At 49.2% G+C, this 22,311-nt stretch overlaps 1 protein-coding gene across 1 annotated transcript in view; it reads right to left on the reverse strand.

Annotated features, from left to right (window-relative positions):
- LOC138295359 (exostosin-1-like) overlaps window positions 1-21,910 on the reverse strand; it is an 854,232-nt gene extending 832,322 nt beyond the window's left edge. Inside the window, exon 1 of the mRNA XM_069233599.1 lies at window positions 21,164-21,910. Within this exon, the coding sequence (XP_069089700.1) occupies window positions 21,164-21,825 (662 nt within the window). The 5' untranslated portion in view covers window positions 21,826-21,910. The remainder of the gene's footprint in view (window positions 1-21,163) is intronic.
- Between the last annotated feature and the right edge of the window lie 401 nt (window positions 21,911-22,311).

Below are 22,311 nucleotides of genomic sequence, written 5' to 3' on the forward strand. Positions count from 1 at the left end.
TACAATATGACAATGTTTTCTAATTAAGGTTCTTAGGGCCTTTTCTTGGTTTTTATGTCATAATTATTCTGATCTCTCCCTTGTTATAATACTTCTTGGTGTTATTAGCAAACAACAAAGACTCTCTCTGTCTGTTATTATCTGCCTCTCTGGTTTTCTGGAGTAGCTCTTCTGTTTATCCTCTTTCTTTAACTCTTGTGGTCATCTCTTGTTGACAGACTAGAATATCCTCTTCTCTGCTACAATTTCTTCTAGTCCTTAACACTTCGCTAAATGGTAAGCTTGCTTTCAGATGCTGAGTATCAGCTAGTGGCATGCAGTGTTGTATTGCCTGCTTTGTGTTTCCTGTGGACTATATATATGTATCAGGACAGCCACATCACATCATGGCCAAGGAAGTCTTTCATTTTCATGCTACAGAAGCAAACACCTCTGTAGCATGAAAACTAAAGGCGTCCTCAGCCAAGGGGAACTCTGTGACTCTGGCCTTGGTGGTGGGCTCTGCATGTGTTTTATTCAGCCTCTGCGCATTAAATCCTGCTGTGCTGGTGAATTAAGCCAGGCAGCACTGTAGGAGAGTCTTTTAAACAAAGCTCTCCCTGGTGTCATGAGAGGGCTGGTGTGAACATGAGCCTTCAGAGCACAGTGATAAATGTGGTTGCTCACCCGACCCTCTCTCAAAAAGAGGACAGTTTGTAAAAAATGTCGGGATGCTGGGATAGTCATCGAAAAACCAGGACTGTCCAGGCAAATCCAGGACGTCTGGTCACCTTTACGTGTGCACATTCACATCATATCCTGGCGGTAAAGGACGGGCATAATCTCACATGCGCAGCCGCCGTCCAGACTAATACTCGCAATATGGCTGACACTGTGGACCCTTTTACACGTGTAAAAAGTCTGCCATCCGGCCACCAGGTGCCACCCAGTATGGCTATGTGAGCCTTGCCTTCTGCCCTGTTACTAGAGCACATTCCTGGGCAGACCACATTGGTCATATAAATACACACACAGACATGTAAATTATACTTTGAAATAAATTATGCTATTTAACATTATTTATTGTGGAGTAAACCTTTAAGTCACTGCCTCCACTGTTTTTTTAAGGAAGTGTGTTGCAGTATCTGTAAGTGGCCTTGCGCGGTGCTGGACTTACTCCAAGGCTAGGCTAAAGTATCATCATTTGTGCATTGGGTCCTTTTTGGCTGTAACAAATTTAGAAATAGTTTAGAATAGTTTGTGAATTGCAAGGGCATACTCTTTTGTGGGTGGATGTATTAGCATGCTCCTCCGTACGTCCCTCTCTTCCCTGATCCAATCCCCTCCAGTTTAGTAGTAAATATTCCCCATTTCCCAACGACTCCCCCAGGTTCTTCCCATAGGTTTTACGAAAACGTAGGCCTATGTGTGCAGAGACCTCCGTAGCCAGCGTTGAGACCTCTGCAAAGAAAAGATACCTGAAGGCGGAGATCACCGCATGTAGGTTTGTGAATAGCATTTGTAGTACCTGAGCAGTACTATTTTGTTACACCAAGGAGCAGTTTGTGTACAGGCCCTTGGAATCTGTCCAATTCTGCTGCTTTTCCTTAGAGCTATTTCCACCTCCAGTGTGTTTTGCAGGTTTCTGGTTCCTTGATTTCTAGCACCTATTTTTGTGCTATAGCTCCTTCTGTTCCTTAAACATATTGTTGTGCTATAGCTCCTTCAGTTCCTTAAACATGTTGTTGTGCTCTAGCGCCTTCTGTTCCTGTAACATGTTCTGGTGCTATAGCTCCTTCTGTTCCTGAATCATGTTTTGTGCTATAGCGCCTTCTGTTCCTGAATCATGTTTTGTGCTATAGCTCCTTCTGTTCCTGAAACATATTGTAGTGCTATAGCGCCTTCTGTTCCTGAATCATGTTGTGGTGATATAGCTCCTTCTGTTCCTCAAACATGTTGTTTTGATATAGCGCCTTCTGTTCCTCAAACATGTTGTTTTGATATAGCGCCTTCTGTTCCTGAATCATGTTTTGTGCTATAGCTCCTTCTGTTCCTGTAACATGTTGTGGTGCTATAGCTCCTTCTGTTCCTGTAACATGTTGTGGTGCTATAGCTCCTTCTGTTCCTGAATCATGTTTTGTGCTACAGCTCCTCCTGTTCCTGAATCATGTTTTGTGCTACAGCTCCTCCTGTTCCTGAATCATGTTTTGTGCTATAGCTCCTTCTGTTCCCAAATCCTGTTGTAGTGCTAGAATTACTTTTGTTTCTGAATTCCTGTTCAGATTGTAAGTCCATGATCCTGAGTGTTTACTTGCAGCTTCTTTGGGCTGCAGTCCAGCCTTCCTTGTTCTGTCTGCACACATCAGTCCTGGTTCTGGTTGTGTGTCTGCCCTGTCTAGTTTCATGTGTCTGTCTCGCTGCTCCTGCCAGTAAGGGTTGGCTGGTTGTTTCTTTCTATGTTCTGTCACTCTTGCTCCATTCCCTGTGTCTTAAAGTCTGTTCCTTCTTTTCAGTAGTTCTGTGCTGCTTTCTGTCTCCTTGACCCAGTCCCCCCTTTTTAGGTCAAGCGTGCAAGCTCTTTAACCTGTTGTAAGAGTTGTGGGCTTTTAACCATCTCACGCCCATGTGGGTTTGTCATTCAAAAATCACTTGTTATCCAGTCGCAGCTGGCCGGGGTTACAGGGTGGGGGCGGCGTGTGCAGGGGTGGAGGGGGGCGGGGGATTTTAATAAACTTTAAAAAAAAAAAAAATTGCTCCACTTCTCCTACACCGCTGCTCAGAGCAGCATCAGGATTGGCTCGAAGCGCCCTGGGTGGGTGTTCCCAGGCAGACTGGGAGCCTGTGCAGGCTCTCTCCAGCCCGGCAACACAGTGCTGGCTGGAGAGAGCACACTGTGCATGTGTTTGGCTGGCCCAAGACGGCTGACCAAAAACACATGCGCTCTGAGGGGAGTGCACGCCCCTCGATGCTCGTCACCCAATGGCCCCGCCCCTTTAACAACGAGGGGATAGTAAACATAGTTTATTATCCCTTTGTTGTGAAAGCTTTGCAGCTTCTGCTGCTGGCGGGGAGGGGGGGTGTGGCAGGGGGCAACGCTCCTCCACCATAGGGGTGGAGCCGCCGCTGTTGTTATCATTGGTAAATGTTTTACATTTGACCATCCTTGGGCGGTTTTGTTACCGGCTTGCAGACTGCCCCGTTACATGGATAATTGCACAATTGCCAATAGGTTTGACTGCGAGCAAACTTTTTTTTCCCTTTCTGTTTCCTTCGCGCTCATGGTGGCTGTGGCGCTTTGAATCGGCTCGCTTATGTCAAATAATGTTTTAGTTTTCATTTTATGAGGCAAGAAAAGTCCAGTTAGGAATTTACAGCGCTAATAGCTCTGACTGTAGCAAATGCGAGACCCATTGCATTGCAAATGCTTCTTTCCCTCTCCTGTTTCTGCTAAAAAATATTTACCTGATTCACAAAGGTGTGTAGAATTTTCCACAGCAGGAGTAGGAACCACCAAGAATTGTCACATGATCTTCACAGTAGGCGCCTAGAAACCTCCACGTGGCGCAGCTTTCCAGGGACACCAGTGGGGATGCTGGTGAACTGAAAAGCCGTACAAACGTACAGTAAGGTGGAGATCTAAAGCGCCTCCAGTGCTTGTGAGTTTGTATTGGTGAGTCGGGCCCCCCAGAGTGCACTGCGGTCACCAGCTAGGACCCCCACAGCACATCCCTGCACACGATGTGCACCTTGGGCGCCTCCGGTTCACAGACCCCTCCATTCAATGTATTAGCATCTTTCAAACAGCCCATCCCAATGGGTACCTCGATGAGCCGCCATCTTAGACAGCGGCGCCCACACACTCATGCTACCTGAGCCGACCGGCTGCCGGCTGAACAGCTTTTGCCCGTGGTGTTTCCCACATACCCCTTTAGTTGTCCCTTCTTTGCACGGTTCAGCAGTCCGTCACGTACACATCCTTTTCCTCTCTGCAAAAGATCTGTTTACGCTACTAAAAACCTTACACCGCCCCGTAGTTTACCCAGCTGTCACCAAAGGTAGTAGACCATACCGTCCACCCGGCTGTCACTTAATTACCCCTCCTTCTACAGCCTCGCCTTTTACTCTCCATCCGGCGTCTCTTAATTACCCCTCCTTCTACAGCCCCGCCTTTTACTCTCCATCCGGCGTCTCTTAATTACCCCTCCTTCTACAGCCCCGCCTTTTACTCTCCATCCGGCGTCTCTTAATTACCCCTCCTTCTACAGCCCCGCCTTTTACTCTCCATCCGGCGTCTCTTAATTACCCCTCCTTCTACAGCCCCGCCTTTTACTCTCCATCCGGCGTCTCTTAATTACCCCTCCTTCTACAGCCCCGCCTTCTACCGTCCACCCGGCTGTCACTTGATTGCCCCTCCTTCTACAGCCCATCTGACTGTCTCTTAAACAGCTCCCTCCCTCATAGAGTCTTTCAGGCTGTCACTTAATTGCTCCCTCCTTTTACAGTCCATCCGGCTGTCTCCTAAACACCCCCCTTCTTCATAGAGTCCACCTGGTTGTCTCTTAAACTCCCCCCTCCTTCAACAGTCTTTCAGGCTGTCTCTTTAAACAGCCCCTCCTTCATACAGTAGAGCGACCACAGGTCCCGGATTTGCCGGGACAGCCCCTATTCTTCACCAGCTGTCCTGGAAGATTTCGGGAAATTTAGTTCAGGTCCCGGTTTTGAAGGAGAGCCGCCTGCAAACGGCGGGAAGTGATTTCTTTTTCTGTTTTCCAAAGCAGAGATACTCCGCGGATGTTATCAGAAAGCATTTTAATGATCACTCATTACAATGGCTTTAAAAACTGCATTTTAATCATGTTCTTAATGCCTCTTCTGTAATTCTATGCAGATAAGCGCTGTCATTCTGCGCACTCGGTTGAATTAAAACTGTACTAACTCTTCTATTTCAGTGAAATGTCCCGCTTTTTGGCTTTAAAATTCTGGTCACCCTATCATACAGTCCACCCGGCTGTCTCTTAAAAGGCTCCCTCCTTCACTCAGCCCACCCAGCTGTCACTTGAACAGACCCGTCCTTGTTAGGGTCTGCCCAGATTCTCTCACAAGTGACATTTTCCATATATGTATATGTGTGTATGTTATTCTATGCTTAACATGTTCATAGGTCATTGCATAGCTCCTAGATAAGTTGTTATGTTATATACTTATGAATCCCTGCTCTCATTTTATATCACACTTTGTCTTCCCATCACCATTTGTCATGTCTCTGTCAATCTATCCCCCATTCCCACTCTGACTCACCCCAAATCCATTCTACTACTTTCATCTCACAAATAACCCTGCCTAAGCTCTTCCCTCCTCTTCCACATCTAGCTCACCCAAACCTCAGTTTACTACCGTGACCTCCCACACAACCCTTCTAAATTCTCCCTCATTTATCTCACCTTTAACTCATCCAAAACCCCTCCTGTAGGAGGCTGGATTGGCTTGTAGTGAGTACCAAGGGGTACTTGCACCTTGCACCAGGCCCAGTTATCCCTTATTAGTGTATAGGGTGTCTAGCAGCTTAGGCTGATAGATAATGGTAGCTTAGCAGAGCAGCTTAGGCTGAACTAGGAGACAAGTGAAGCTCCTATAGTACCACTTAGTGTCATATGCACAATATCATAAGAAAACACAATACACAGATATACTAAAAATAAAGGTACTTTATTTTTATGACAATATGCCAAAGTATCTCAGTGAGTACCCTCAGTATGAGGATAGCAAATATACAAGATATATGTACACAATACCAAAATATGCTGTAATAGCAATAGAAGTGCAAACAATGTATAGTCACAATAGAATGCAATGGGGGCACATAGGGATAGGGGCAACACAAAACATATACTCTAGAAGTGGAATGCGAACCACGAATGGACCCCAAACCTATGTGAACTTGTAGAGGGTCGCTGGGACTGTAAGGAAACAGTGAGGGTTAGAAAAATAGCCCACCCCAAGACCCTGAAAAGTGGGTGCAAAGTGCACCTCAGTTCCCCGAAGAGCACAGAAGTCGTGATAGGAGAATTCTGCAGGAAAGACCAACACCAGCAGTGCAACAACGATGGATTTCCAGACCGGAGTACCTGTGGAACAAGGGGACCAAGTCCAAAAGTCACGATCAAGTCAGGAGTGGGCAGATGCCCAGGAAATGCCAGCTGTGGGTGCAAAGACGCTGCCACCGGATGGTAGAAGCTGTGGATTCTGCAAGAACGACAAGGGCTAGAAACTTCCCCTTTGGAGGATGGATGTCCCACGTCGTCAAGAGTTGTGCAGAAGTGTTTCCGTGCAGAAAGACCGCCAACAAGCCTTGCTAGCTGCAAAGGTCGCGGTTAGGGTTTTTGGAGGCTGCTGTGGCCCAGGAGGGACCAGGATGTCACCAATTGCGTGAGGAGACAGAGGGGGTGTCCAGCAAGACAAAGAGCCCACTCAGAAGCAAGCAGCACCCGCAGAAGTGCCGGAACAGGCACTACGAAGTGGAGTGAAACGGGAGCTCACCCGAAGATGCACAAGAGGGTCCAACGACGCCGGAGGACAACTCAGGAGGTTGTGCAATGCAGGTTAGAGTGCCGGGGACCCAGGCTTGGCTGTGCACAAAGGAAATCCTCGAAGAGTGCACAGGAGCCGGAGTAGCTGCAAAACATGCGGTTCCCAGCATTGCAGTCTAGCGTGGGGAGGCAAGGACTTACCTCCACCAAACTTGGACTGAAGAGTCACTGGACTGTGGGAGTCACTTGGACAGAGTTGCTGAGTTCAAGGGACCTCGCTCGTCGTGCTGAGAGGAGACCCAGAGGACCGGTGATGCAGTTCTTTGGTGCCTGCGGTTGCAGGGGGAAGATTCCGTCGACCCACGGGAGATTTCTTCGGAGCTTCTAGTGCAGAGAGGAGGCAGACTACCCCCACAGCATGCACCACCAGGAAAACAGTCGAGAAGGCGGCAGGATCAGCATTACAAGGTCGCAGTAGTCGTCTTAGCTACTTTGTTGCAGTTTTGCAGGCTTCCAGCGCGGTCAGCAGTCGATTCCTTGGCAGAAGGTGAAGAGAGAGATGCAGAGGAATTCTGATGAGCTCTTGCATTCGTTATCTAAGGAATTCCCCAAAGCAGAGACCCTAAATAGCCAGAAAAGGAGGTTTGGCTACCTAGGAGAGAGGATAGGCTAGCAACACCTGAAGGAGCCTATCAGAAGGAGTCTCTGACGTCACCTGCTGGCACTGTCCACTCAGAGCAGTCCAGTGTGCCAGCATCACCTCTGTTTCCAAGATGGCAGAGGTCTGGAGCACACTGGAGGAGCTCTGGGCACCTCCCAGGGGAGGTGCAGGTCAGGGGAGTGGTCACTCCCCTTTCCTTTGTCCAGTTTCGCGCCAGAGCAGGGCTGAGGGATCCCTGAACCGGTGCAGACTGGCTTATGCAGAGATGGCCACCATCGGTGCCCATCAAGGCATTTCCAGAGGCTGGGGGAGGCTACTCCTCCCCAGCCCTGACATCTTTTTCCAAAGGGAGAGGGTGTAACACCCTCTCTCTGAGGAAGTCCTTTGTTCTGCCTTCCTGGGCCAAGCCTGGCTGGACCCCAGGAGGGTAGAAACCTGTCTGAGGGGTTGGCAGCAGCTGCAGTGAAACCCAGGGAAAGGTAGTTTGGCAGTACCCGGGTCTGACCTAGAGACTCTGGGGATCATGGAATTGTCTCCCCAATGCCAGAATGGCATTGGGGTGGCAATTCCATGATCTTAGACATGTTACATGGCCATGTTCGGAGTTACCATTGTGACGCTATACATATGTTGTGACATATGTATAGTGCACGCGTGTAATGGTGTCCCCGCACTCACAAAGTCTGGGGAATTTGCCCTGAACAATGTGGGAGCACCTTGGCTAGTGCCAGGGTGTCCACACACTAAGTAACTTAGCACCCAACCTTTACCAGGTAAAGGTTAGACATATAGGTGACTTATAAGTTACTTAAGTGCAGTGGTAAATGGCTGTGAAATAATGTGGAAGTTATTTCACTCAGGCTGCACTGGCAGGCCTGTGTAAGAATTGTCAGAGCTCCCTATGGGTGGCAAAAGAAATGCTGCAGCCCATAGGGATCTCCTGGAACCCCAATACCCTTGGTACCTCAGTACCATATACTAGGGAATTATAAGGGTGTTCCAGTATGCCAATGTGAATTGGTGAAATTGGTCACTAGCCTGTTAGTGACAATTTGTAAAGAGAGAGCATAACCACTGAGGTTCTGGTTAGAAGAGCCTCAGTGAGACAGTTAGGCATCACACAGGGAACACATACATATAGGTCACAAACTTATGAGCACTGGGGTCCTGGCTAGCAGGGTCCCAGTGACACATAAGAAACATACTGAAAACATAGGGTTTTCACTATGAGCACTGGGTCCTGGCTGGCAGGATCCCAGTGAGACAGTGAAAACACCCTGACATACACTCACAAACAGGCCAAAAGTGGGGGTAACAAGGCTAGAAAGAGGCTACTTTCTCACACCTCCTGCCACTATGATCTTCCTAACCCTTTCCACAGACTCTTCCCTCCTCCATCCCCCCTTTACTCATCCCAAGCCTAAATCCTATTACCATAACCCCCAATTAACACTTCTGGATTCTTCCCTCCTCCACCCCTCCATTACCCCAGTCAATCCAACTAACAAACTCACATATCCGCGGCTCAAATGAACTCATAATAATACTAAAACTGTACTCATATTTCCCTATACTAATCCAACACTAATTCCTTTTGGGTTCCGGAGTAGCGTGCTTCTCGCCGAAAAGCGCTTTGACGCCTCGTCAGGGGTAGTAAGTGCTATATAAATAATATTACAATACAATACAAAGCCCACTCCTTCACACAGTCCTCCTAGCCGTGTCCTAGGCAGCCCCAGCTTCACATGCACTCCACCTGGCTGTCTCTTACATTCCCCCTCCTTCATAAAGTCTATCAGGCTGTCTCTTAAAGAGACCCCTCCTTCATCATATCTTCCTGACAGTTCTTAAATTTCACCCTCCTTCATACAGACCACCCGACTGTCTCTTTAAAAGCCCCTCCTTCACGCACTCCACCTGGCTGTCTCTTACATTCACCCTCCTTCAAACAGTCCATCCAGCTCTCTCTTTAAAAGCCCCTCCTTCACGCACTCCGCCTGGCTGTCTCTTAAATTCCCCCTCCTTCATAAAGTCCATCCGGCTGTCTCTTAAAGAAACCCCTCCTTCATGCAATATACCTGGCTGTCTCTTTCATAGCCGGCTCTTTCATACAGCCCCTTCTTCAGGCAAACTTCCAAGTTGTCTTTTAAAGGGACTCACCCTTCGAACAAGGCACTCAGCTGCCCCTTAGAAGCCCCTCCTCCGTAAACCTTACACAGCAGCCCCTTAGAAGCCCCTCATTCGTACGCCTCACACTGCAGCCCCTTACAAGCCCCTCCTTCGTAAACCTTACACAGCAGCCCCTTACAAGCCCCTCCTTCGTACGCCTCACACTGCAGCCCCTCCTTCGTAAACCTTACACTGCAGCCCCTTAGAAGCCCCTCCTTCGTACACCTTACACCGTAGCCCCTTACAAGCCCCTCCCTCTTAAACCTTACACAGCAGCCCCTTACAAGCCCCTCCTTCGTACACCTTACACTGCAGCCCCTTAAAAGCCCGTCCTTCGTACACTTTACACAGCTGCCCCTTACAAGCCCCCTCCTTGGTACACCTTACACTGCAGCCCCTTACAAGCCCTTCCTTCGTACGCCTCACACTGCAGCCCCTTACGAGCCCCCTCCGTACACCTTACACTGCAGCTCCTTACAAGCCCCTCCTTCGTACACTTTACACAGCAGCCCCTTACAAGCCCCCTCCTTGGTACACCTTACACTGCAGCCCCTTACAAGCCCCTCCTTCGTGCACCTTACGCTGCAGCCCCTTACAAGCCCCCTCCTTCGTACACTTTACACAGCAGCCCCGTACAAGCCCCTCCTTCGTACGCCTTACACTGCAGCCCCTTACAAGCCCCTCCCTCGTAAACCTTACACAGCAGCCGCTTACAAGCCCCCTCATTTGTACACCTTACACAGCAGCTCCTTACAAGCCCATCCTTCGTACACTTCCCACAGCACCTCCTTACAAGCCCCTCCTTCATACACCTTACACTGCAGCCCCCTACAAGCCCCTCCTTCGTACACCTTACACAGCAGCCCCCTACAAGCCCCTCCTTCGTACACTTTACACAACAGCCCCGTACAAGCTCCCTCCTTGGTACACCTTACACTGCAGTCCCTTACAAGCCCCTCCCTCGTAAACCTTGCACAGCAGCCCCTTACAAGCTCCCTCCTTGGTACACCTTACACTGCAGCCCCTTACAAGCCCCTCCTTGGTACACCTTACACTGCAACCCCTTACAAGCCCCTCCCTCGTAAACCTTACACAGCAGCCGCTTACAAGCCCCTCCTTGGTACACCTTACACTGCAGCCCCCACAAACCCCCCTTCATACACCTTACACTGCAGCCCCCTACAAGCCCCTCCTTCATGCACCTTACACTGCAGCCCCTTACAAGCCCCTCCCTCGTACACTTCACATTGCAGCCCCTTGCAGGCCCCTCCTTCGTACACTTTTTCCTCGGCCCTGTTAACAGCCCTCCCCCTTTCTATATTTTTGTCCAGCAGCCCCCTTAGCTGCTTACAGCTGCCGAATGTTGTAAGGGAATGATACTGTCTGTGATGTTTTGATTCCATAACAAATCAACAACAACAGCAAAAAACATAAAGTGAAATTGTGTGTGTACTTGTGCATAATCAGTGCATCCTGACGTCAGCTGGGTGAGTCAGGATGACGCCTCCCACCTGCCATGTAAATCATTTCAAACGGAATCACATGTTTGGAAAGCATGTCAAATGGACATTACATTGTTTTGTGTGCATTTTTCGTCGCTGTGATACAAAATGTATTCGTAATTTATTGCCAGAATTTAGAAATGTGTTTTTTAAAACTGTGCCCACAGTCTTTCAACATTACAGTACACAATGTATTTAACTTATGATATTGAAAAATATCCATTTTGTGATTGAAAAATATATAATAATACGGGACGACAGTACATAACAAGTTCCTAAACTAGAACACGCACACTAAATGTGTGACAAATTGTTAATCCTATGTCTCCTTTATGGGATGTCATACGTCTGGTGTTGTAATGCGGTGTCCATTGGGTATCATCGCTTGGGATGAACCAGTAATAATGGTTAATTATTGCCTTTAATTTGCCTGCGGGAGACAATGAACATGTTGCTCACAATGTTTCGGTTTAACAACAGATTAACAGCGTTCTTCTTCAGGGCAAACAAACAGCGCAGATGAGAAGCCGAACAACTCAGAATAAACTCAAGGTACAGCTGTTCAAAGCACGTCTAGCGGCCCCCAGCACAGAATTACAACCCTTCTTTAATCTATAGGTCATCCATTATGAAGACCCATGTTGCTTAAGGTTTTATGGAAACCCAAAATCCTTCAAATTGCAAACACAATTATTACATAGAACAAACTGTTAGCTTGTTTTTTTTACTTTTAACATATGTTGATTTGTCTAAAATGCAGTTGAGTCATTCAGATGCTGATTCAATGTATGAAGTATAGTTCTTGGTAAGATGCACATGTTATAATTGAATTGAATTGGATTTAAATCCCTTACATCAAAGATATTAATTAGACTTTTGAGTCAAACAGCATTAAGCTATGGAAGCTCACGGTCTCATTTTCTCTAAAAATGTGATTTATGCCACATCCGCACTGATAAAAAGCCATAGGAAAGTTACTAACATGCATATTTGCAAACAACATTTGAGAAAGTATATATAGTCACATGTGCTCTCCTGTGTGAATAAAAGCACAGCCCCCTCCTTATTGCTGTAAAAAGTGACGTGCACTGAACAGCAAAAAAAAGCAGTTTTTCTCCAAATGCCTTTTTAAAAAACAAAAGTTTTACACATGGCAAACGCGTTACAAAAGCAACACATCACAATCTCACAGACGTGTACAGCAGCACTAGACACCCGTACTGTTCATTCAACTTATGAGTGCAGGAGAGTACAGCTGTTAGAAGGGAAGGTATTCCCATACAGGCGCTACATCAACGTCACACACCAGACAGCCCACCCGCCTCACCCCACCTGTACCATCAACAGAATCACATCATCACTTGCCGGCTCGTGCCGAGGAAGGGTGCAAGGGTTTGGGGCACTTCATGGAAACGGTTGCTGCTCAAAGGTCACCCTAGCCTTGCCCCCCTGGCACCGCCATCTCTAGACCAGCAAGCCATGTTTAGAGGTCCCAGCATCACACTGGTGCCCCACTACTGCGGCGTGCTGATGGCACAGGAGGATGTGTCTACACTGTCTTATTGACGATCTGGCACTGGTCTGTGCCATCAGTGGGCATCAGAGCTCAGAGAGCCCTAGTATTTGCCAGGAAACGGATCAGAGCCTGTGAAATCCTGGCCTGTGGCACCTGGTGAATGCCAGCGCATAGTACCCTGACCTGTGCTAACAGATGTACTGTGTTCAGAGACACCTGATCTGTGCCATCAGTGCGGATTAGTGCACTGACACCTGACTCTGCCAGCAGTGGGCATCAGTGCTCAGAGACCCCTAGCATGTGCCAGACGAGAGATCAGAGCCCGTGAAATCTTGGCCTGTGGCACTTGGTGAATGCCAGCGCATAGTACCCTGACCTGTGCTAACAGATGTACTGTGTTCAGAGACACCTGATCTGTGCCATCAGTGCGGATTAGTGCACTGACACCTGACTCTGCCAGCAGTGGGCATCAGTGCTCAGAGACCCCTAGCATGTGCCAGACGAGGGATCAGAGCCCGTGAAATCCTGGCCTGTGGCACTTGGTGAATGCCAGCGCATAGTACCCTGACCTGTGCCAACGGATGTACTGTGTTCAGAGACATCCTGATCTGTGCCATCGGTGCAGATAACAGCGTTGAGCCCGGCTGTGCCAGCAGTGGGCATCAATGCTGTGTTCTTAATATAGTTTAGGCACAACATTTGTGCCAGGTTATATTCTGACAACGATATTCTACACCGTGACATCCGAGGTACCTATGAAGTAAATAGCAACATATTGTCTGCGTTATTTACATAAAATAAACAAGGTTTCAATGAATGCCACAATAAAGTAGCGCTGCAGGGCGGTGTGATGATGGAATGGAGATGTGCAAACAGACACAGACTGGTGCGTGGCAGATTCTCGTCTACAGATTGTTAGCAGCTCTATGGTGTTTTCTGTTGATGTGCGTGTCCTGAACTCACGTGTTTCAGGCGCATTTTCTGATTGATCCGGAATTCTACACAATTTCGCTATTGCGTCGAGTGGCGCGAGAGCAAATTTTCGAGTTGGATGCTAGCAAGGCTTAATTTGAGCCAGTGTTTTCCGGTGCGGGACAGCTGGCACTCATGTTTTGTGGGCCGGCACTTATTTTTCTGCCTCAAAGATTTCCTGCGAACAAAAGACACATATGGGAAAGAGGGAGGAAGAGAAAAACGAAAAAGCGTTACAAAGGGAGAAAGCTGCAAGAGAGAGCTGAAGGGGCAGGAAGTGGCTGTAAATGGATTAAAGAGGCCCGAGATGGCTTTGGGATTACGCCGCCTCTGTATTCTGTGCTGCACATTTAATTGCAGAAGCCGGTGTTTAAGAGGAGGGATTTGGACACCAGCACGTTTTTATTTACAAATTAAATACTGGGCGCTAGCCCTAACATCAGGTCACGAAGGGATTAGACATATAAAAAATGTGATTGCTACCTAAGAAGTGTAGCAAAGAGGGTTTAGTTGTGTAAACCTTTTGTGTTGAGTCCCATGCTGTTTCCATTAAACTTCGGTGTTAAGGGTCAGTGAGCCACGTGTGTACTTAGATGCTGCTGGACTTTTTTAACATTTATTCTGTAAAGCAGATAATTGTTTTAATGTATACACGTGTGTTAGAAAATCTTCACTTCTTCCTTTTTCTCACGCCCTGTGCCACAGGCCGAGTGTATCTAAGCTGAACAATTCACAGAGGGTTGTATGATGGAACCACGCCTGCGGCAACCACGCATGCCTGAACAACGCGATCGGAACTCCGACCGCGTTGTTTCCACGCATGCGTTTACCAGACATGCCTTTCCAACGATTCTTCATTGTCCACTCCCGCCCCTAAACCTAAACTACCCGAACCCCAACTCCCAAAACCTAAACTACCCCGACCCCCCACCCCGCCCCTAAAAACAAAAAATACCCTGACCCCCCACCCCAGCCCCTAAAACTACTGCGACCCACTCTCCCCGTAAAACCTAAACTACCCCGACCCCCGCCCCTAAAAACTAAAAATACTCCGACCCCCCCACCCCAACCATAAAACTACAGCGATGCCCCACACCCCTAAAACCTAAACTACCCCGATCCCACGTCTAAAAACGAAAAATACCCCGATCCCCCACTGCGCCCCTAAATCTAATCTACCCCCACCCCCAAAAACGAAAAATTCCCTGACCCCCCCACCCCTGCCCCTAAAACTACAGCCACCTGCCCTGAATAGAAAATTACCTCAACCCCCCCACCCCGCCCCTAAAAACCCAACCCCCTAAATAGAAAATTACCCCAACCCCCCCACCCCACCCCTAAAAACAAAATAACCCCGACCCCTCTCCCCTTAAAAAAAATAAAATAGCCTAACCACCCCAACCTCTTCACCTCCCGCCCCACCCCTAAAACTACCCCCAACCCTGCCCCATCCCCACTTACCTGACCGCGCCCTCTCGGGATGGATCTTTGTTTTTCTCTGCCTTAACCACCCATGTGCGTTGTTCGGCACATGCGTGGTTAAGGCAGAGAAAAAGGCCTGCGTTGTTCAGGCCAGCTTCGTTCCGGATCTTTCCCCTCTGTGAAACCTCTGCTAACGCAGTTGGAACAAACTCACTCAAGCTGCTTTTAATTGCATCTGACCGTAAGAACTTTAAGGTTATCTAGGGGGCTGCAGCACCCCAGCACCCACACGTCCAGCACCCCTGATTGAACAGTTGCAAAATGCTTAATTTCTGCAAGTCATGTCGAGAACACATGATTAAGTCTCATAGGGCGAAGACAGGTGCAAGAGAAACCGGGAGGTTCACACAAGGCCATCAAAGGCCTATTTTGTCAAACGAACACAGAAGGCACCAAGTTAAACCAAGGAAATCCTGCTCCCATCCAGCGTACAGACTGCAGGGTGTGTGAACCTGTCAGTGGTTTAAGCAGCTGAGATTCAGATGATGCTGGATCTGTCCTACAAGCTCTTGGGATCCCCTGGTAGTGACCTGCTCTAGAGCAGAGGATCAAGGCACCATGGGATCATGGCATCAGTCAATGCTTCTACCACAGCTGAGATAAAGGCAATGCTGGATCTGTGCCATGAGCTCTTGGGATCAACTGGCAGTGACCACCTCTAGGGAAGGTGGATCATGCCATCAGCCAATGGTTCTAGGGGGACTCAGATGATACTAGATCTGCTGCTCAAGCACTCCGGATCACCTGACACAGACCTCTTCTAGAAAAAGTGGATCATGGCATCAGCCAATGGTTCTTGGTTGGCTGAGATCCAGATGATGCTGGACCTGCTCACCGAGGTCTCGGAATCACCCGGCAGTGATCGCCTCTACAGCAGGTGGATCATGGCATCAGCCACTGGTCCTACTTCAGCTAAGATTCAGATGATGTTGGACCTGCTCCATGAGCCTTTGGGATCGTCTGTCAGTGATCCCCTAGGTGGAAGGTGGATCATGGCATCAGCCAATGGTTCTTGGTTGGCTGAGATTCAGAAGATGCTGGACCTGCTCCACTAGGTCTCGGAATCACCCGGCAGTGATCGCCTCTACAGCAGGTGGATCATGGCATCAGCCACTGGTCCTACTTCAGCTAAGATTCAGATGATGTTGGACCTGCTCCATGAGCCTTTGGGATCGTCTGTCAGTGATCCCCTAGGTGGAAGGTGGATCATGGCATCAGCCAATGGTTCTTGGTTGGCTGAGATTCAGATGATGCTGGACATGCTCCACGAGGTCTCAGAATCACCTGGAAGTGATCGCCTCTACAGCAGGTGGATCGTGCCATCAGCCACTGGTCCTACCTCAGCTAAGATTCAGATGATGTTGGACCTGCTCCATGAGCATTTGGGATCATCTGTCAGTGATCCCCTCTGTGGAAGGTGGATCAGGACATCAGCCAATGGTTCTAGGCTGGCTCGGATTCAGATGATGCTGGACCTGCTCCCCGAGGTCTGGGAATCACCCGGCACTGATCGCCTCTACAGCAGGTAGATGACGGCATCAGCAAATGGTTCTAGGCTGACTGAGATGCAGATGATGCTGAATCTATCTGCTCCACAAGATCTTGGGATCTCCCAGCAGCGACTTGCTCTAGAACAGGTGGATCATGCACTCTGCAGAGATTTACCAGTCCAAACAGGGTGATGACCTAACCTTGTGTAGAATGCATGAGCTACTAGAGATCCCTTAGGATGCTGTGTGCACTGTAGCCTTGGATTCCATCCTCTGTTACTGCAGGGTACCACTGATGCCTAGGACACAGCAACCATCAGTCTCCCCCTGGACCATGGGCATATAAATGCTCACAGTCTCGTACCTCATCTGAAAGATGCTCCGGGAGCCAGTTAGTGCCTGATTTACAAGTGCTACAGGAGACTGAATAGCTGACAGTTTCAGTACCAAGCCAACCTCACGTGCAGAACACCTGGCCAAAGTGTTCCAGTGGATCTCTTCTCCTGGCCTTATGGCTAATCTTGGTGAATGCCAGTTTGACCTTGGACGTTAAGCATCTGGGGCATGTTAGGTGTTGCAATAAATTGAAACCTGTGAGCATAAGTACTGAGGTCATTGCTGATTGGTCAGTAAGTATCCTAGGAGTGTACAGCTACAAGCGAGAAATTAAAGGTTTTGTGTCATCTCTATCACCAGTCAACAGCACTACCCGTCTGTCCCTGTTACAAACATATACCAATGAGGGGTGAACCCAACATAGACTGGGAAGGATGGAGCCCCATTATATAATTGGATTGTGGCACCTACTACCATGAGGGGACATTATGGATCAGTTTAAAATGAGAATATGGCTATTATGGGAGCCCTGGGAGCCCCTAAGATGTTCCATCCCTACCTCTATAATATGAAGTTTACCTTACAAAGTTATAACAACCTATGGAGGAGGCTTCAGACAACGTACAACCCGCTCCGGTTCCCTCAGCTGAGTCACCGTTCTCAGTAACTGTTGTCCTAGTGCCCAAAGTCTGACGCCGTAGAACTGCCCGGAGTAACTTAAACATCTAAGCTCACCTCAGCCAGCCAGAGGTACACTCCTCACTTTGTTGCACTTAGGCGGGGTGGAGAATCCTTAGATCATCCTGGATTTGGCAAATGTTATCATGAGATTTGGACAAACGTGATATAATTGGCTGGAAAACAAATTCCTGTTTACTGTTTTAACCCTGGGCGAGCTTGATCCCCCCCACAGCTCTTGGCACGGAAGTGATTCTCGGTCCTTCCTGTTTCGTTAATAATACCTCATGTCCTCTGCCAAGCTTGAGGCTAACCCTGCTGCTAGTGTTGGGTTTCGAGCACGTGTGCAGCGGTGACCTCTCCTGCAGACGGGAGGTCTCGCACTGCATCATGGGAATGACTTCTGAACATTGTGGGTGGTGGGGGTGGGGCGGGCAGTTTGCCCCGCTTAAGCACAACTTCGGACAGCTACTGGTCGGGAAAACCTAGAGGAATCTGGGGGTGAGGACAGACATCCTCATTCCTCACTCCTCATCCCTGCTTCTCATCCATCATGCCTACTTCTCATGCATCATACCTACTTCTCACCCATCATGCATCATCTCTACTTCTTATCCATTATCCCTACTTCTCTCCCATTATCCCTACTTATTATCCCTGAATCTCATCCCTGCTTCTCATCCATCATCCCTGCTTCTCATCCATCGTCTATCATCCCTACTTCTCCTCCAGCATCCCTGCTTCTCATCCATCATCCATCATCCCTACTTCTCATCCATCATCCCTGCTTCTCTTTCATCATCCCTACTTCTCATCCATCATCCCTACTTCTCATCCACCATCCCTACTTCTCATCCATCATACATCATACCTACTTATCATCCATCATCCCTACTTATTATCCATCACCCCTACTTCTCCTCCATCATCCCTACTTCTCCTCCATCATCCCTACTCCTCATCCCTTAGTCATACCAACACATTTTTAGTTTTATGAAACACACCTTCACACTGATTGGTTGGCAACAGCCAATCAGAGTTAAGAGAGAGAGCTGCATTCTATTTCACTGAAAAGCAGCCTCCTCATTGCATGTGCTGGGTGAAGACAGAGGAGAGGAAATGCAATGGTGTGTTTGTTTCCAGTGAATTCAGGGCTGTACAACATTTCATTTTATTTAACTAAGTGATTTTCTGTTTACACAGGATTCTGCAGAAAGCTCTGCTGGTTTGGGAAATACAAGGAGCCCACAGCTTGGGCCATAAATCAGCTATTGGAGAGAGGGTTATACAGTTCATCTACAGTTCAATGAAAACCTTTCTATTTTCAGAAAAGAAAAAAAACAACTCTCAGAAATAAAAGCAGCCTCAGATTTAAACATTTTATTTGTGACAAATGAAAATGAAACCAGAAAATGTTTGGATGAATTGGATTGCACAGTCACCAGAGTTGATTTTAGACATTTTCTTTCTACATATAAAACTGAAACCAGAATGGTGTTTGAACTGTAGATGACCTGTATAACCCTTTCTCCAAGAGATGTTTTATGGCCCAAGCTGTGGGCTCCTTGTATTTCCCAAACCAGCAGAGCTTTCTTCATAGGCCTGTGCAAACGAAAAACACTGAGTTAAATAAAAGGAAATGTTGTACAGCCTTGAATTCACTGGAAACAAACACTGTTGCATTTCTCTCTGTCTTCACCCAGCACATGCAATGAGGAGGCTGCTTTTCAGTGAAATAGAATGCAGCTCATGGTCATAACTCTGAGTGGCTGTTGCCAGCCTATCAGTGTGAAGGTGTGTTTCACTAAACTGAAAATGTGTTGGTATGACTGAGGGATGAGGAATGAGTAGTACGGATGATGGATGAGGAGCAGGGATGATGGCTGAGGCATGAGAAGTAGGAATGATGGAAGAGAAGTAGGGATAATGAAAAAGAAGTATGGATGAGAAGTAGGGATGATGGAAGAGAAGTAGGGATGATGGAAGAGAAGTAGGGATGATGGGTGAATAGTAGGGATGAGAAGTAGGAATGATGGATGAGAAGTAGGGATGAGAAGCAGCAATGAAGTATGACGGATGAGAAGTAGGGATGAGAAGCAGGGATGAGGGGTGAGAAGTAGGAATGATGGAAGAGAAGTATGGATGAGAAGAAGGGACGAGAAGCAGGGATGATGGATGAGAAGTAGGGATGATGTATGAGAAGGAGGGATGATGTATGATGGATAAGAAATAGGTATGATGGTTGAGAAGTAAGGATGATGTATGATGGATGAGAAGTAGGGATGATGGAAGAAAAGCAGGTATGATGGATGAGAAGCAGGAATGAGAAGCAGGGATGAGAAGTAAGGGTGATGTATGATGCATGAGAAGTAGGGATGATGGATGAGAAGCAGGGATGAGAAGTAAGGATGATATATGATGTATGAGAAGTAGGGATGATGGTTGAGAAGCAGGAATGAGAGGCAGGGATGAGGAGTGAGGAATGAGGATGTCCTAATATGGATGCCGTACACCCAGCCCAATGCCTTTGGTGCAGTGCTTAATTTATGAATTAAAAAAGTGCTGGTGCCCGGAAGTCTCCTCTGAAACACGCGGCTGCTGCAATTAAGTGTGCAGCACAGAATATAGAGGCAGCGTAATCCTGATGCTATCCCCGGCCTCTTTAAACCATTTACAGCCACTCCCTGCCCCTTCAGCTCACTCTTGCAGCTTTCTGCTTTCTCCATTTGTGACACTTTTCCATCCTTCTCTTCCTCCGTCTTTTCCATATGTGTCTTTTGCTCGCAGTAAATGCTTGAGGCGGAAAATAAGTGCCAGTGCCCCGCACTGGAAACCCCCGGCTCAAATTAAGTACCTCTTTGGTGCCCTCGGAGGAGAGCTTCTATATAAGGCGTTCTACTGCTTGAGAGAGTGGCCAGGTCTCCTGCTGGTATTGCACTGACAATTTTTGGGGGGATGGGTATTAGAAACAGAAAGTCAAGAATATTCTTTTTCAAAAAACATGGGTGGAAAATGGACTAATCTAAGGCAACAAAATGTGCAGACGTCATAAACCTGGTATTTGAGGGCGGTTTTGCCCTTCTGCATCTAATGTGAACTGCACAGGACGGTAAGTGAAGATTACAAACGTATTTCATTTAACTAAAGCCATTGGTGTGCATTTTTTGAGTTTTGAGTGTGGACAGCCTAACCAACACGGTTAATGATCTATGTCGAGGTCCTGGATTGAGGGGTCAGCTCTGAGGTGGCCTCTGCACTGTGATACCCCGGGGGGGGGATGGGAACTGCAACATCCAGAGGCAATATGACAAAGCTGTGATACACTGTCAGGTGCCCTTCACTGAACTTTGTGCCAAGCATTCAAGAGTTCCCTACCCCACCCGGTCCCTTCTCCTCGTTGGGTAGGCAACACGTGCAACGGAAGCTTGGCCCTGGTGCGGCATGGACCCTACACTCCAGCCTTGATGCACGACCTCAGAGATGCCCTAGTCCATCGGCCCTGTCCTTCCCCGCCTCAGGCTTGTCCTGATGGCACCGTTCATCCTGAAGCCACCAACAGATATGGGCACTGCGCCTGCAGGTAGTGGGCACCCGCAGTACTCTAACTAGGTCCTCTCCTGTGCCCTGACCAAGCTTCACCCAGGCCAGGGGTGAGTGAGGTGCCATGCCTGGCCCTTACGTGGAGTGCTCCGCGTTGTCGCGCAGGCACCATTCATCCTGATGACACTTCCAGAGGCTGGCACTGCGCCTCCCGGGGTGGCCATGAGCAGTACTCTATCTAGGTCCTCTCCTGTGCCCTGACCGGCACCAACCATGCCAAGGGTGAGTGAGGTGCCAAGCCTGGCCCTTACCTGGAGTACTCCGCGTTGTCCCGCGGGCACCGCTGGTCCTGGTGGCGCTCCCAGTCCCGGCCGTGCCTGCAGGTGGTGAGCAGCAGCATGTCCTGCCCGTTGTGGAGGTGGTGCAGGGCATTGCGGGTCTCAGAGCCGATGCCCGTCAGGTAGCGCTTGCCCTTGAAGACCAGCAGGTAGCGCCTCACTGTGGGCAGGAGGCCCGCGGCGCCCTGAGGTCCCCCGCGCTCTGGGTGCTCCCGGGGAAAGAGCGGCAGGGACACGTCGAAGCCCGGCCTGTGGGCACCGGTGCCCAGGCTGGCCCGGGCCAGCATGGCCTGCCCGAGGTCCAGGCCCAGCTCCTCGCCGTAGTCCGGCCAGCTGCCAGAGTAGAGGTTGAAGACGAGGTGGTTGCGCCCCCCGTTCCACAGGGGCAGGGCCTGCAGGCGCGCTCGGGCTCCTGCCACGTACTCCCCCGAGAGCCGGTCCCGGTCCAGGGTGTCCACGGGGGGCACGAAGAGGCAGGCCCGGCCCGGGTCCGTGGTGTAGAAGCGAGAGGCCTGCAGCGCCCCGAGCACCTTCCGGTAGGTGCTGGAAGGTGGCGGGGTCTCCACGGATTGGGGGTACACGTACACCCAGAAGCCCCAGCGCTGGCACAGGCTGAAGTCAAAGCAGTTTTGCATGTGGCAGTGCCCGGTGGTGGCGTCTGGCTGCTCCCTTTGCGGTGCCAAGGGCCGCTGCACGAGGCCGGCCTGCCCCTGCTCTGGGTAGCTGCCCAGCGGGGCAGTCCAGAGGGGGGACGGGCGGGGGGCAGCCTCTACCCAGGGCCTGGAGCGGAGGTTGTGGAAGCCGGGGGTGGAGGTTGGGCGTGGGGTCTGTTCCCCTTGAAAGTAACACCCACCCAGCAGCAGGCAGCAGCAGGCTCCCAGACACGACACCAGCAGCAGGTACCTCTTTTTAGCCTGCATGGGTACAGAGGGCACGGGAGGGCATGAGGAGTAAGTGGCGGGCCACTCTCTGGTGCCACTTTGAGGCTGTGCAACAGGTGGGCACCATTCACTAGCCGCTCAAAGAACAGTGGAATCAAAGTTAATTAAATGTGACCCTTCGGTGTGTCTTGGTGGAATGTGCCCTGCCCGGTGCCATTGCGCAACTGAGCACCCATCAAG

This window comes from Pleurodeles waltl, chromosome 5 (assembly GCF_031143425.1).
Source record: "Pleurodeles waltl isolate 20211129_DDA chromosome 5, aPleWal1.hap1.20221129, whole genome shotgun sequence".
NCBI classification, from domain to species: Eukaryota; Metazoa; Chordata; class Amphibia; order Caudata; family Salamandridae; genus Pleurodeles; species Pleurodeles waltl.